The 17084-nt window shown below is 39.6% G+C and overlaps 1 protein-coding gene across 3 annotated transcripts in view; it reads right to left on the reverse strand.

The window, feature by feature from the left end:
• Nucleotides 1-17084, reverse strand: part of adamts13 (ADAM metallopeptidase with thrombospondin type 1 motif, 13) — a 33439-nt gene that overhangs the window by 9965 nt on the left and 6390 nt on the right. For 2 of the 3 annotated variants that reach the window (XM_084086851.1, XM_084086852.1), the window contains 20 exons: nt 16929-17079; nt 16093-16197; nt 15668-15816; nt 15342-15405; nt 14730-14856; nt 14503-14651; nt 14242-14362; nt 14068-14148; nt 13090-13271; nt 12813-12963; nt 8728-8857; nt 7082-7261; nt 6354-6549; nt 5823-5928; nt 5599-5728; nt 5324-5512; nt 3849-4053; nt 1482-1842; nt 844-990; nt 577-753 (listed from right to left, as the gene is read on the reverse strand). In XM_084086851.1, the coding sequence (XP_083942977.1) occupies nt 577-753; nt 844-990; nt 1482-1842; nt 3849-4053; nt 5324-5512; nt 5599-5728; nt 5823-5928; nt 6354-6549; nt 7082-7261; nt 8728-8857; nt 12813-12963; nt 13090-13271; nt 14068-14148; nt 14242-14362; nt 14503-14651; nt 14730-14856; nt 15342-15405; nt 15668-15816; nt 16093-16197; nt 16929-17079 (3101 nt within the window). Of the gene's footprint in view, nt 1-576; nt 754-843; nt 991-1473; nt 1843-3848; nt 4054-5323; nt 5513-5598; nt 5729-5822; nt 5929-6353; nt 6550-7081; nt 7262-8727; nt 8858-12812; nt 12964-13089; nt 13272-14067; nt 14149-14241; nt 14363-14502; nt 14652-14729; nt 14857-15341; nt 15406-15667; nt 15817-16092; nt 16198-16928; nt 17080-17084 lie in introns of all 3 variants that reach the window. The other variant, XR_014602999.1, reaches the window with a different exon arrangement.

Consider the following 17084-nt stretch of genomic DNA (forward strand, 5'->3'; position numbering starts at 1 on the left):
AGGCAACAAGTCAGCTGCCTAAGTTTCCGGATGCAGCCATAGTGATGTTTCCTGTCATGTCATGTGATTCCCTTGCCCTTCATATGTCATCTTGTCATGTGCTTCCTTTGCTTCATGTGTTTTTCTGATTGGTTCATTGTTTGATGTCTTTCAGGTGTGTTGTATTTCATTAGTCCTTGTGTGTGTATATATAGCCATCATGTCTCCATTGTTCCTTATCTAGCTTTGTCTTTGTAACCCACTGTTGGTGAGTTTTGTCAAGCCCCTGTTTTTGTCATGTTTTAGTTCTGTTTATTTTTGTATCATGTTTATCATTTTTCAATAAAACTGCACTTGGGTTGGCATCTCTACTCGCCTTCAGTGGACCCCCGATACAGCTGAATAGAAAGTTCATAAGAACAGCATTTATTTGTACCTCCTTATAAGTGCCAGAGAAAAAAGGAAGTCAGATTTGGTATGATATGAGAGTAAATGATGACAGAATTTTTGGATGTACTTTTTACAATAACATCTATATTACATTTGATGAATATATGAACATAATTACTCAAATATGCTGTGTTTGTAATAATTCACCTCCATGAGGGCTTTTTTTGTTCTTTACACTCTGATAAAATAGTACCACTCCGTTGCCAGGGGTCAGGCGGCTCTGACGCACCAAAAGAACATTTGATCGTGATTTCAGCGTTTTACCAGTCATCCTCTCGCAGAGGCGCATCAGGATGAGTCTATCATACAGGGCAATATTCTCCCCTGAAAATATACACAAAAATACACACAATTCACCATACTAGTACTGCATCAGATTCCCATGTCTGTACGCAATTTAAGCTCAGTACTTACTTTGCTGGCAGTTAAGAGTGCTGGATACTATTTTGATTTGAATAACCTCATCAAGAGGTCGGCCAATAGCAAATATACACCTTGTCTGAGTGACATTGCGTAGATCAATAGTTCCTGAGTCTTGAAGGAGAAGTTGCCCACAGAAACCTGAAACCAGAATAGATGATTTATTCCTCACAGCTTTTTTTAATCTTTCCCTCAGTCTATTCATATAACAATCCACAAAATTAAAGAGCCAAACAGGAAATATATAAATAGTCTTAATATAAATGTATAAATTCTGAATATAAAATTATAATTCTGAATATATAAATGTAAACATGTATATGTACATATTTGTCTGAATTTACCGTAAACAGTTTTAGGTCCCAATATATATAAATGTATATGTAATTACAACTAACCCTAAACCAACCCTTAACTGTAATTATATAAACATGTTTATATAATTACACTTATTTGTGTAATTACACTGACAATGTTGCCTTAAAATTAAATATAACCAATACAAATATTCCAGACTTTAGGAATTTCAAGAAAAAATAGAACGAAGAATTGTACAATATGCCCCTTTAGACACTGAAATTGTTATCAAGACTGACAGTCTTATATGGAGCTATAGACACTTGCCACCTAACTGGTCTGTGGTGGTTCTGTTGGCGTGCTCATGGTGCTTTCCATCAAGTCCAACGTAGGTACAATGGCTGAAAAACTCTTTTTCATCTTCTTAATTCTGACAGCTGGACCTATTGTGGTTCTCGTATGCACTCTTGGAGTCCCCCATGTCCCATCTCCTCTCTGGTGCTCTGATTGGATGTGAGTGCCTTTGGGCTCTGTTGTGAAGGTATGGGCTGAGGAACAGTCAGGGCTATAGCAGGCCTGGATGGTGATGGGTTTTGGCAAGTGGAGGCAAAGAAAGGGACTAACAGGAAGAGGACTGGATGGGCCCATGCAGGACACGGTCCGAGACTGGATCCCATAACCACATGAGACAGAACACTACATTAAAAAGCAGAAAGAAAATGAGGGATGGAGGAGCATTGACTTTATGTTTACAAGATTATTCTATAATATCCAAACTCTACATCCATAAAATGGTACTTTGGCTGTGCATTGTTAGGGCCCTATCATACACCCGGCGCAATGCAGCGCCAGGCACGATGCAAGTGTTTTTTGCTAGTTTCAGCCCGACGCAGTTATCATTTTCACGTCCTGTGCCACGTTGTTTTTAAATAGCAAATGCATTTGTGCGCCCATGGGCTGTTGATCTGAAAACGAGGTGTGTTCGGGCTCATTGTTGGCGCGTTCCTCTATTTTGAGGCAACTGAAATAGCCTGATTTTTTGTTATTTAAAGAGCACATTAATATGCACCTATAGGCGGGTCCACAACGCACGTACACTTTAACCTTGCGCACAAGCAGATCCATTTCCTCGCTAGAGAAGCATTCAGTTTTTCCGCTTGCAAATTCTACCATGTAAATAGTAAATCCGCCATGGCGCAAGTGCAACTGGCTTTTAAAGGGAATGGGAGATGAGACTCTGATTGGTTTATTGAACGTTATGCCCAAAACACACCCATTACTCATTAAAGGGATACTTCAGGATTTAGCATTAAGCTTTGTATTAGTAGAAAACCTGTAGTATTTTTGAATTACCGTGCTTTCCACGTTTTTTTGAGAGGAGAGATTTATGTATTTTTTGTCTGGAAAAAATCCTCAGATGACGCAAAAATCGTCATTTTGCGTCATCGGAGGATTTTTTGGCCAGAGGCTAAAGACTACAGCCAGCAGTAGGGGCTGTCCCGCATGTTTTCAACCCGCCCATAGAGAGTGGGATCTCACTCACAGAATGTACACAGTGTCAGCCATCTTTTTTTGGAAGCTAAGCTAGCAGGCTCTTGTTCTGTGGAGAAAGCAGAGTAGTAGGGGTTACCATCCTCTTTTTCCCGGACATGTCCGGCCGTCGAGATCGTCCAAAATGTCCGGGATTCGGCTTTTGCTTTCTGCAGTCGCCATTCATTGTTTACATGCACACCTTTTGTTTCAATCTAACTGAATTGGGGACCCCCTGATAGGCCATGTTTCTGTTTTAACCCTGAAATGGCACACCTGATTCAATTAATGAGTAGTTATTAGAGTAGGAAGAGTAGGAATTAGTCAATTAATCAATTAGTCAACTATTCATTAAGGCTACTCATTTAATTAATTGAATCAGGTGTGCCATTTCAGGGTTAAAACAGAAACATGGCCTGTCAGGGGGTCCCTGCAGGAGAGGTGGAGAACCACTGGTTTACATGAACGCTAAACAAGTGATCGGTTGATGTGCGTTTTAACATTGCTAAGAAAATTCCCGCTCCTCCGTGAGAGATAGCCCACGAGACCGGTGCGTCTAACACGCTCATCAGTAATCACGCCACCGGCCTCGCGCCGTTCTCTCACGGCCCTCAGCCTCGTCCTGCTCGCCACAGTAAACATAATGAATGGCGACTGTAGAACGCAAAAGCCGAATCCCGGATATTTTGGGCCATCTCGAAATCTCGTGCAGACTCGTCACGGTCCACGGAGACTCACTAGTACCCTAGCCTTGTTGTTGTTTAACTGCACGCTCTCTTACCGGTAGGTGTGGCCTCCTAGGGCAGCGAAGCAAGTGCATTCTGGGAGTTGTTGTCTTTCATCCACATAAGCCAAAAATAATTTTTTTGGCTTTTCTCAGTCTAGAAAGATCCAAATTCAAAAATAATTTCACATTTCTTCTACATAAATGACCCATTTTAAATACACATTCATCTTTCCAGAGGTGAAGTATCCTTTTAAGAGAATAGGGACAACCCTTTTGGACCATGCACCGGGCGCACCGACCATTTTTCCTGTCGTTAAACTAGCAATAGTCGATTCGGACACGACCTAAGTGCACTTGCACTGTGCACTTTAGACCATGCGCTTAGATCGTTAAAATAGGGCCCTTAGAATATGTAGTTTGGATGATAGATGTGTTGGCACATTACCTCACTCCACTTGTGCACATCCCAGTGGAAAGAACAGACTTGAGTGAAACATGGTGCAGTGACAGGAGGCTTGTTTCCTGACTCACACCGCTCCTCCTCCACGATCCTCTCTACACCCCTCTCATACTGAACACACTGCACACTCCTCACAGCTACGCCCATTCCGCAAGACACCGAACAGTCGCCCTGCTGTCCCACCTGCCACCTACAGAATCATTTCATGAATTAATCCTAATAATATAATAAAAAATCAACTGGTTTTGCTTCAACACAATAGGCATTGAGCAATAAGTGGTGTCCCAACCATGGATACTATTAACTAAAACAAAAACCATAAACTTTTTCATTAATTGAAATAAAATACACTTTAACTGAAATCAAATAAAATACAAAAAGACAAACTAAATGAAATGAGATATGTTGCCTTGTTACTATAGCTGAAATAAAATTTACTAAAATCAGTAAAACTAAATAAACAAACTAAAGACTAAAGATGCAATAAAACTATATGGACATATTTTTTTTAGAAAAATGAAAAAAATGACAAAAGCATACAATAAAATGACTAAAACTTTAACTAAAATGAAAACAGAAAATATAAAAATAAAATCTCATTCAAAATATTAACAAAAAACGATGTTAATGATACTATAATAAAACTGGACCTGATATACCAAATATGTTTAATGTTCAAAAGTGTCATAAATGAACAAAAATGGACAAGGACTGCACAGGCTTTTGGTTCTCAAACATGGGGCCGGGGGCCTCAGCACCCTTTCATTTGAATTATTTAAAATAAAACAAATGCAGCTAAAACAGCTAACAATCAAGATAGACTTATTTCTTATTTTAATTTGAAAATCTTATTTAAACCTAGAAAAGTCATGGAAATTCTTAAAATCTTAAGAAATCATGGAAATCTCAGTAGTGAATATTTATATATTTTTTCTAATTATGTGAAGCTCTAAAATATTTTGTGTAATATTTGTAAATTATTTAGATAATTGACTGCTAATAAAAATTTATTAATAATTTACTATTTTCAGGTAAAATAAAATAAAAACACCTGATCACGAAAGACTGGAAAGTCATGTAAACTCATAGCTTATAAAGAGTGAATTTTTTTTATCTATTATTATTTCATTTTATTATTTTAATATATTGCCACTCCTAGTTTGTGTGGCACAACAATATTCAAAACTGGATTCATTGATACAATTTACAGGCCCCGTTAGGTTTTTTTCTGTATTTTTACTGTTCATTTTATGTGATTACACTGTATTTCTACATTGTCTAAATTTCTCCATTAAAATGTCAATGATGACATTCTCGCTCAAATATCCCCTCCTCAGTTTTTTTTTGGCAGTCTGGAAATAACAATGACTAGTTGTAATGTGTATAAACAAGAAGTCAGAACTGTCTGTCTCTTCATATGTTCAGTAGATATGAGATGTGTACAGTCTGTGGTGGTTTACCTGGCTGGACAGATTTCAGTATTGCACTCCACTACCTCTGAAGGTCTGGGCACAGACTGACAAGAAGACTCTCCCACCACCAAATCCCTGTTTCCGACTCCTCCCTCCACCCTCTGGGAACAGTACATGACTCTCTTCGCCAAACCACCTCCACAAGACACACTGCACGGTCCCTGTATGTAGCGCCAACTGATAGAGAAAGACACAGTGCTCATCATGTGTGAATGTATAAAAGAAAGTCTAGAAACCAAAAGTAGAGTTTAAGCAATGCTTACACAGCAGGACATTTTGATGGGCTACAGGGTTGGGTGTACAGCTCTGGTTTACTGGAACGATCACAAAGGAACTCTGGGACTTCAAGACGGGATTGGTGATCCACACAGGAGAACCAAACCTGCTGAGATCCTGCGTAAATAAGTAAGCATGCACAATTATGCACACACAATCCCAAATGAGTTTTGTCCTAATTTCAGCATGTGCATTCAGTTGTCTCATTTACCGTTGCCACAGGTTTTGGAGCACTGGCCAATCACAGGACTCCAAACATAAACTGGAACCATTGTGGAACGGGGCATTACACGGGAATCTGTATGGGTCAGCTCAGTCTTGAAGACATTTCAGAACAGATTACACATCACGTTCAATATACACAGGTTGGTAAGATTTTCATTTTGTTTTTTAAAAGTCTCTTATGCTCATCAAATCCATAAATCCATATTTAATAAAAAATACAGTAAAAACAGTAATATTGTGAGGATATTTATTCCTGTGATGACAAAGCTGAATTTTCAGAATCATTACTCCAGTCTTCAGTGTCACATGATCCTTCTGAAATCATTCTAATATGTTAATTTGGTGCTCAAGAAACATTTCTTATTATTATCACTGTTGAAAACAGCTGTGCTGCTTAATATTTTTGTGAAAACGTTGATACGTTTTTTTTCCCAAGAATTTTTGATGAATGGAAAGTTCAAAAGAACAGCATTTAAACAATACAAGCTGACGCTGAATTTATTTTGTAACACTATACCTCTTTTTGGCTATCCCAGCCGACAGGACAAACGTCCACCACACAGGAAACGTGTTCTAGGGGTTTGGGTTTAGAACACAAATTTTGGTCAACCTCAGAATCAGATCCATGATGGGAGCGGACACACGACACCGTTCTCTGGGCCTCTCCGGGTCCACACACAGCCGAGCACTCACCAGGCTCAGACACCTGCCATCTACAACACACACATACATATGAATATACACACGCAACTGCCAGAATGACTTAATACAGACTCCGAACTATTGTAAACAGTTGTCATTACATCACATCACATCACATGTTAAGGTGAACATTAAATCTAAATTGTCCCAATACCAGCGTTATTTTAGTATTATTGATATACTATTATAGTTTTGGATATTTCAATACGGTTTTGTTTTTTTAGTTTTAGTTTATTTCGTTTTAGTTATTTTAGTCCTTCAACTTAAACTCCTTTGGCAACTAGTTGCAATAAAATAAGTATACGTTTTTTTGTTTTTTTTTCAGTTAATGTTTAATTTTTATTTCAAATAATGAAAATGTTTTTTATGGTTTAGTTTTAGCTAATTATAATAACTTTGCCCAATACTGTCTTAATATATTTTCTTGTCTCATATTGAAGGATTTCTCTGTGCATTACATTTTTTATCTTTGTAATCTCTGTAATCTGGTACTGGACTCTAACTTGCTAATTCATTTCAGTCTTACACACTTTGGTACATTACCTGGCAGGACAGATTTGGGAGTTGCAGGTTTCAGTTGTTGGTGGTTTAGAGTCAAGCGTACAGTCAGAGTCAGGCAGCTCCACTTTCACCGTACCCTGTTTCTGAAAACACGTCACAGAGCGCACTCGCTCTCCCACTCCACAGGGGGCGCTGCAGGGTCCAAACTCACCTAACTCCCAGCTACAACAGATACACAAATTAAACTCCTGTATTCAAAGACCCTGCCCAAAATTACACTTTCAGCCCTTGCATTTGTCCTTCAAGTTCACACTTTCATGTTATAAATGTAATTTAAAATTAAATGTTGATTGTTGGGAACACTGTAATTTCTGCACCATTGCAGCCTTCTCACATACTGCATTGTTGTGGGCATTGTTGTGTTATTTTAGTACCTTTTAAAAAATAAATGTGGGTTTTCACAGTCATGGCCAAACAAAAGCCGCATCCCAAAATTCAGAGGCCTCATCCTTCGAAGGCCACATTCGAAGGCTGATTGCATTACAGCAGCGCGACAAAGGCTGTCCCAATTTGAAGGCTCCTTCAAATCTGGCTTTGAAATGCGTCCATCGTTTTCCAGGCAATGAAGGATACAACAGATAGATCCTTCGCGGTCTAGCCTAGGCCAGACTTCATTGTGAGCAGGTGACGACAGGATTAAAAAATAAAATAAATTGTTGCATTACACTTTTAAATATTATTGAGTATATAGAATATATATAATATTATTGAGTTTCAACACTGTAAAAAAAAGTTGCTGCCTTACATTTTTAAGTACAATCAACTTGGATGTTTAAGTCATTTCAACTTAAATTACATTAAACTAACTTAAAAAATTAGTTGAATATTGTATAACTTTTTAAAAAAAGTTGAAAATTACTTTTTGATCATATAATTTTTTCCTGAATATCTAATAATAACAATGTTAAAATAAAATAAAACTTTAAAGCGGTTCAAATGTTGACTTATATCTTACTTATATCTTACTATTTATATAGTTTCTCCCGGTTACTTTCCCCTGGTTTCACAGACAATGCTTAAGCCTAGTTCCTAAAATGAGTGTTTGAGCTGTTTTAACTAAAAACAACTTGCACTGACATATCTTAGACATGTCAGTGCTATTGTTTTGTCTCAAGATGCACACCAGTAATGTTTATTTTTCAGCAAGGCACGTTTATAAAAGCTACTTAAATGTCCTCATTGAACTAAGGCCTAATCCTGGCTTAATCTAAGCCCTGTCTGTGAAACAGGCCTTTATTATGTTCAGAAATGGACCACGGTGAACATATTTAGACAGGTTGTGAACCCTGTTTTGTTTTCAGACAGTTGAATATAACTTTCAATAAAGTCCAGTACAAACGTTACTGACACTCGTCAACGGCAGATGTCACAGTTGCTAGGCGACAAGAAAAATCCTCTGTAGGATAGATCGTCCCATTTGACAATGCTCGGTCTGACCTTTGCAGCCTCTGAATTGGGACACAGCTGAAGTCTACAGCAAGTGGTTCATGTTCAGAGTGGTTTCCTTTTTGGTTTTTGTCAAGATAAATAAAAACAATTCTTTGAAATTTGTATGAAATTTCCTGGTATGTTTGAATGGCCACTTGTTCCTCTGAGGTAAAACTATGAACCTGAAAAGTGAAAAGCACCTGGGTGGGCAGTTTGGCAGAAAGCAGGGCTGCAGCAGATCTGGTGTTTGAGGGGATGAACTACAGAGCTTATCTTCCAGGTGCTCGAATGTGACCACATCTACACAGTGCTGACTGATTTTCTGGATGCCTACAAAAGAGATATCAATGAGTTCAAACAGAAATTACATTTAAAAATGGTTTATACATATACTTGGCATAAACAGTTTTATTAAAACAATATATGGTTCATTACATAAAGGTGATATATAAATACATACATACTGTAAATGTAAATATCCAATCCATTAATCAAATTATCCATATTTTTTGTCAATATTTATTTTTATTTTTCTTTTATGCAGTTTATGCAACAAATAATATATAGATAGATAGAGAGAGAGAGAGAGAGAGAGAGAGAGAGAGAGAGAGAAAGAGAAAGAGAGAGAAAGATAAAGAGAGATAATTTATTTAAAAAAAAACTGTATTTATATAAGATCATTAATAATGATACACATTATAGTTATTTAGGGGAAAAGATGCCAAAAAACTAGTGTATGACTCATTCAAAGAAATTTCACAGCACAGTTCATTCAAATAGTTGTATAAAAGTATTTTTACTGTGTTTCTGCATCTTCTGTTGTGTTTCTGAGCACAAATCATTAATACAGAATCTAAACAAAGTTTTATCAAGGATAGCCCACAGCCCTAGTTATACTTTGTTCAGTTGAGATGTATGAAGTTAACAAAACTGGTTACATGTAATATGCTTGTGTGCCCAGAATGTAACTACTCATGTGTTTCCTGTCAGTCACTTCGACGCTGAGTTGATGAGTTGATGTACTCGACTAAGGGTCGTACTTAGGAGCCCCAAACAACTCTGATATTTTGAGAAAAGGCCAATGAGAAATGGCGAGTGGAATTTTCATACGCCACTCCCCCGAACATATGGGTATAAAAGGAGATGCCGTGCATCTACTCATTCAGGTTTGTTCTTCGGAGTTGAGTGGATGTCAATGAAGACAGATGCTCATTCCATTCACCTCAACTTGCTGGTGTTACGGTCTCTCCGCCCCACGCACATATAAGTGTAATGAGAGCTCCCCTGGGTGCTTCAGCAATTAAAAGAGCAAGCTTTCCTCTAAAAGAGCAAAGCACTGGTGAAGAGCATCTTTTTAAAGGGTCATGAAACCCCAAAACATATTTTTTAAGATGTGAACAGATATGTAGTGGCTGCACATCACTGAAAACACTAAAAGCGCTCATAAATTTTATCAACAAGTGGAAATTGGTTATTTTTGGAGTTTTCTGAGCAATTTCATTCTTCCGGGTTGAAAAGCAAAGTCGAAGCAACTTCACGGAATCTGAGGCAGAAGCATGCTTTCGTAGTGTGTGATTGGCTGCCGGCACAATTCTACATCAGCAGTTTCTGAGCGCTTCTCTGCATTTATGCAGGTCTTTGTTTAATTGGTTGTTTTCTCCCCTTTTCCACTCCCACTTTTCCACAGCTTTACACACCCATTTTTTGAGACTTTTTCAACTCTGAGGGGTGAACTACCAGGCTAAAACAGAGAGGGTTTCATTACATTTTAAAGATGCCTTTCCACCTGTGTGTTTCTGGGTGCAGTCAATATCTCTCTTCCTTGGATGGTCACGATCGCAGCCTCAAGTGTTTGGGTTGTACCCATGCTGAGACCGCTGTGTTCATGGATGGTTCATGTCCTTACTGCGAGAACAAGTCCATAGCAACGTTGCGGTCAACACTCTCTTTTCTGGTCAGAAAGATTTTTCTGGTCACTTCAGTTGCTCCCTGTCCCTTTCTGCTATGCACAAGGCTGTGGTGGCAAGCACTGAGGGTGACATAAGGTCAACAATGGGAGGTTTTCCGCCAAGTCAATCCCCAAGGCCTCCCATTCCTCATCACGCTCATTGTGCCCGGTTGAGTTCCTGGATGAGTTAGGTGGTTCGTCTCAGGGCGAACCTAATTTCTCATTTGGGGCTCTGGATGAGGACGAACTGTTGATTGCAGGATCGGAGAGCAGGCTTATGCCTTCCGATGCTGAGGACGCTGCGAACATCGGGCTAGAGTGGAGTTCTCCACCCTGTTCTGAGCGTTCGCAGCTGGATGATTGGTATCTGGGCTCGGAGGGTAACTCACAGCCGCGCCGCGATTGCAGTGCATTTATGCCCACAAAACACAGCCACCTGGTGGAACCATCCCAGACTCCCGTCAAGGGCCTGTAAGTTTACTTCCATAATGCCGAAGGCTTACAGTGCTGCTGGACAGGCTGTGTCAGCCCTGCATCCCATGACCATCCTGCAGGTCCATCAGGCCAAGCACTAAAAGAGCTTTATGAGGGTAGCTCTGTCTCTCTGGGTCCACTCGTACAGAGCTTGGATGAGTGGTTAGCGCTCCCCAACCTGTTATGTGGGCTCATCAAGACAGTCAGACTTGGCTATGCAATTCAGTTCACCAGGTGCCCGCCAAGGTTCAGCAGCATCCTTGTCAGCATCCTTGACGCCCCTGTCCTGCGTGCAGAGATTTTAGTCCTCTTGGCGAAGGATGCAATAGAGCCTGTCCCTCCAGCCAAGATGAAGAAAGGGTTTTGCAGCCCTTACTTCATCGTAAGAAAGGAGGCGGGTTCCCACCAATCTTAGATCTTCAAGTTTTGAATTGGGCCCTGCACAAGCTCCTGTTCAAGATGTTAACACAGAAATACATTTTGACATGCTTTCGCCATTAAGATCCTGTAGGTTGCGCCATATCTGCCAGCCAGGACTTGGTTCTCAGTGCTCACGGTCCTCACGACAGCTCCTCCCTGGCGAATTCCCCTGAGGAAGGACCTTCGGGGCACAATTTGGCACCAGCGCTAAGACCTCTGGAACCTCCACATCTGGCCACTGGACGGGACACGGAAGACCTAAGTGAACTACCACTAGTGGTCACTATCATCATTTAGGCCAGAGCTCCATCTATGAGGCGGCTCTATGCCTTGAAGTGGCGTCTGTTCGCAAACTGGTGTTTTTCCTTAGGTGAAGGCCCACATAGTGGGGGATGGTACTTTCCTTCCTGTATGTGGCCTCCCTAGCGGCACATCACGATGCAGTGGACGGAAACATGACCTAATCTTCAGACGAACTGGCTGATGAACCCTGAACGTCCTTCTAACCTTCAGCACCCTAAGGCAGCCGAATTCATACTCATGGTACTTTTCAGGTCAACCTGTGTACTTGAGGTTAGGTGCTATATATGTAGTGATTTCCTGACGTAATCCAATATGATGTATTTTCCATGGTACGGTTTCCCTGACGGTAAACCTGTGTCTTCCTCTGGGCAGAACTTTGCTGGGCCACCAATCACTGTGTTTGTAGAGCTCCTCCCTTATCAGGTAGGATCTACCAAGACTTTTTCCCATGTGTGGCACTTCCCGGTCGGAAAGTCCATGTGATGTATTCTCCACGTTAACCTCCCTTTGCGCACGATGTGATCTCCGTAGTGTTCTTTTTCCGAATAGTAAAAAGAGTTTAAAAAAAAAGAAGAGAAAAGAGAAAAGTTCAAGAAATGGCTGAAGTACACGTACCTCGTGGTTCGGGGGATGATGTTGCTTATGTGGGGCGATGGGAAGGTTATGATGTTGCGAGTGCACTTGTTACCCGGCACGCAGTAGCTTGCCAACATCTGCACCTCCAAAACCTCGTAACACGGTTCAGCTGGTTGTGGCTTTTTCCCTAGGGACCCCTAGTGTCAGTACATCAACACAACGTTGAAGTGACTGACAGATAAGGAACGTCTTGGTTACAGTTGTAACCTTCGTTCCCTGATGGAGGGAATGAGGTATTGTGTCCCTCCTGCCACAACACTGAACTACTCGCTGAAATGGCCAGGACACTCTCTCGGCTCCTCAGCACAAACTTGAATGAGTGGATGCACGCCATCTCAGGCGAGTGGCGTAAGCAAATTCCACTCGCCAGTTCTCATTGGCCTTTTCTCAAAGTATCAGAGGAGTTTGGGGCTCCAAAGTGCGACCCCTAGTGTCAGTACATCCACACATAGTTTTGTTCCCTCCATCAGAGAATGGAGGTTACAACAGTAACCAAGATGTTACCTGTACCGCAGGTTACTGAGCAGGTAGATATGACAGTGGACCATCTGCCCTGAACAGCTCTCTCCACTGAAACAGCATCAGATGAGTAGTACTGGTATGTGATGTTTGGACTGGTGAGGTCTCCATACTCTTGCCCATATTTCCGAAACACCTAAAAAATTTGTAAATAAATAGTTTTCGTTATAAGTAACAATGAATACTGAACATTGACATTCATAAAGTCATAAACGATGAAGGTGCAGAAACAAAGAAAGATGATAATTCAGATGCTGCACACCTGTATGTGGATCTTGTCTGTGACTGGTCCAGAAATAGTGAGCTCTTCAGTTTGAGGTTGGTGGTCAGGTGCGAGGTAGAGGTTATAGATTATGGGGCTCTTCTCCAGAGGTGAGGGGTATGTGATGCTTAGCCCTGGGCTTCCATCTCCAGACACCACATATTTATCATTTAATAACACCGCTGCGGGAAGGAGGGACATTTCTTTCATATAGTCTTTGAACTGTATTTATTATTTGGTTGGACTGTATTATAGGCATCAGTGTGTCTATCAATGTATCAAATGCCAGAAAAAAGACAATATTTACAGATAGATACATATAAATTGGCCTTTTTTAAAAGACATTTATTAAGCATTTGTTAATCTAAATAAATAAATCATTCAACAAGAACACATTAATTTTAACAAAAAGTGACAGTAAAGATGTAATATTAGAAAATATTTCTGTTTCAAATAAATGCTGTCCTTTCTTATTCATCAAAGAATCCTGAACAAAAATATTTCAAACGAATATATTAAGCATTTGTTTTCGACGTTGATAATAAATGTTTCTTGAGCACCAAATCAGCATATTAGAATAATTTCTAAAGGAACATGTGACACTGAGTAAATTGTGACTGAGTAAATTGTGATAAACTGTTTTACTGTAGTTTTGAACACATAAATGCAGCTTTGGTGAACATCAGATATATATTTTAAAAATGCAAAAAAACAAAAAACAACAACAACTCCAAACCTTTGAATGGGAGTGTGTATGAAGTCAATCCCCTTTTCTAACTTGGAATTTAGTTCTAATTAGTTCTAAAAAATTCTAAACTATTTAATCATGAAATATCCAGCTAAATTGAATTCACTCAGATACTCAGATTCCATCATACAATACAACGTCAACACCAAACTGTGTAAACAACAGTGTTTAGCCCTTCTTACAGGATTCTCAACTGTACTCTGCTGTTGTGTAAACGTAGCTATACTCACCAAGGTGTGTAAAAACGGGCTTTGTGTTAATCACATGAACCTGAGAGGCCTTCATAGGAAGGGTGAGGAAAGTGACATACTCTTGAAAAGACAAAAGACAAAAAGAGGTTATTGTGCATATAGGAAAGCAAATAACTGGACAAATGGATATGTCTGAAAATGACCCCTACCTACCTCCAGTCTTTCCACCTGAATAGCTGTTTGAGATTAACTGGCAGGTGGAGCCATTGCCCCCACACACCCCACACACATCCTCCAACTTCCCAGAATGCATTACTCCATCACAGCCAAACAGCTAACCAGGGAAGTAAACCATATGAAGAAATTAAATTTGTTAAATATTCATTCACTACCCAATTTGAAAGTCAAAGTGGACAGAAACATATTTCAGTTTTAAAAGAATAAACTTTGTTTACGTTATGTGTGTGGCATTACCTGGCACTTTCCACCCAAACAGGCAGAAATGGAACCACGTGGCACAGTGTTACCAGCTTCACACCGTGTCCCATCAATGAACTGAGACCCACGACTCACCATGAAGTCCTGCTCACGTGAGCGACACATCAGTTTACACTGAGCATCACCTGGAAGGGAGAGAAAGACATTAGAACAGAGAAAACAACAAAGGACAAATTCAACTGGAAGACCTTTACTAGGTTGACCTGAGGTGTAGCTGACGGCAGGTATCCAGGTGTAGACTGATCTGGAGTCTGTAGACACTGAAAGAGGCTGCTGGTCTGTGGCTGAGCACTGCTGAGACATGAATTCCAGCTGAGTCGACTCACAGGGCTGTAACAAACAACGGCAAGCCAGGTATGTCACCATGAATTTACTTGGTTTAATTTGTAACGTCATTTAAAGTTACGTCTTCAACTTTCTTGCACTAAAACAGTAGTAACATTTATTTTACAGTTTACATGAAAACTTTTCACCCTCTCTCGGACCAGTAAACAGGCTGTTTTGGAACCAGGGTGATGCTAACTTACAGGTTGGTATACAAAATTGCACTAACTAATGTTAACGACTTCAACATTAATGTAAAGTGTTAGAAAATCATTAAAATATTAAGTAAAGGATAGAGGAAACCTGTTTAACAATGCTCATACATCTACACAGAAAGAATAAATGCTATTTAGCAAATAATAAAACAAAAAGAAAGACAAAAATGCAGGCCAGTACACAGATATCACTGCAGCCTCATGGCAATGCATAGATGTAACCCTTAATTTGACTAACATGACCTACGGAGGCCCAAAGTAAACAGTAGCTATTACCTGCCGATTACAAAGTTCAGCTTTTAAGTCCTGTCCTTTACAGACGGAACCACCAAAGGCTGCCCTGAAACACAAAAACATCACTCTGAATACATATATCAGTGTGGGATCTAATATATAACCACAGCAAAAACTCATGCATAAATGAATGCACATTCACAATACTGTCATGTTGGATACTGCATACTACTACACACCAAATTTAGTTTAGTTTAGATTAGTTCATAGCTGGTGTTTATATTGGTGTGGTATCTGAGAAGTTGTTATTGAACCATATGCTCTTATTTCTAACACCAGCTGTCCCTGTCATGTTCTCACTCTCGCACCTGGGGTTATTGCACTGCCTCCTGCGATATGTGATTCCTCCTCCGCATGTTCGCGAGCAGGGAGAGAATTCAGACCATGAAGACCATGAGCCGTGAACCATCATGGAGGAACCCAAAGTAGGAGACACACACCGACCCTTAAAACACCACTAAAGCCACACAGAAAGAGAACAGTAACACAGATCTGTATTTTTCATGTTCTGTGTTGTATAAAATGTTTAAAAAGGTACATTTAGGCGTTCTAAGAATGTTATCAAAATCCATTTTTAAATCAGCATGTAATATTAAGACAGTATAGACACAATGGTATTTTTTTTAGTAATCTCAAACATATTCCATAAAATATGAAAAAATGCAAGGAAATATGAAGATGTATACGCATATTCATTCAATGTAAATAAGTGTTGGTCGTAGCAGTGTGTCACCTGACTAGGCCCACACTCTGTCCCGTCCAGGAGCGGAACAAGGAGACGTGTACATGAGCTACGGTCACGAGGGTTGATATGGCAGGACAGAACACGGCAGCTTGCCTTGAAGACACCAGAGAGAAAACAAAACATCACCACAATTAACCTCAGTGGAACGTCTGGGTGAGATATGTATTGACAAGGTAAAAATTGCAATCAAAATGTGATACAAATCCCTTATAAAGGTTTTAAAGATTTTTTTTCATTTAAAGTCTCTTATGCTCATCAAATCTGCATTTATTTCATCAAAAATACAATATTGTGAAATATTATTACAATTTAATTTTTTTCTATTTCTGTTTTGTATTTTATTATATTTCAAAATGCAATGTATTTCTTTAATGACAAAGCTGAATTTTCAGCATCACTACTCCAGTCTTCAGTGTCACATGATCCTTCAGAAATCATTCTAATTTGCTGATTGGGTGCTCAAGAAACATTTATTATTATTAATAATGTTTAAAATAGTTGTGGTGCTTTTAGTTTAAACTCTCCCCTTCTATGAATAGAAAGATACAGCATTTATTTGAAAATTATTTATTTTAATATTTTTTATTTATTTAGAATAAGTGGAAAATTATGTTCATGGGTACGATGTAACCAAAGCCTACAAGGTATTTAAAAAAAATAGCTGAGCTCTTACTTACACTCAAACTTCCTGTATCAATATAGGAAACATGTCAACAGAAAACTGCGTTGGTCAAGCGTTTTCAGGTCATTAAAGTGCTAGCATGGCAGTCAGCTCTTTGATGATTTACACTGATAAATGTCTTATGATGGTCATTCTTACTCACCATATCCTCATCAGTGAAAGAACAAGCAGTAGCTGAGCTGCCGAACGCTATACGACACTGATCGTCCACTCCATAGAACAGGCCAGGCCTCCAGTCCTGCACTGAACCACCCAGTACCGGCACATCCTTAACACACTCCGCCTTACCAGCACTACA

This window comes from Abramis brama (genome assembly GCF_963993115.1).
Source record: "Abramis brama genome assembly, chromosome: 16".
Lineage (NCBI taxonomy): Eukaryota > Metazoa > Chordata > Actinopteri > Cypriniformes > Leuciscidae > Abramis > Abramis brama.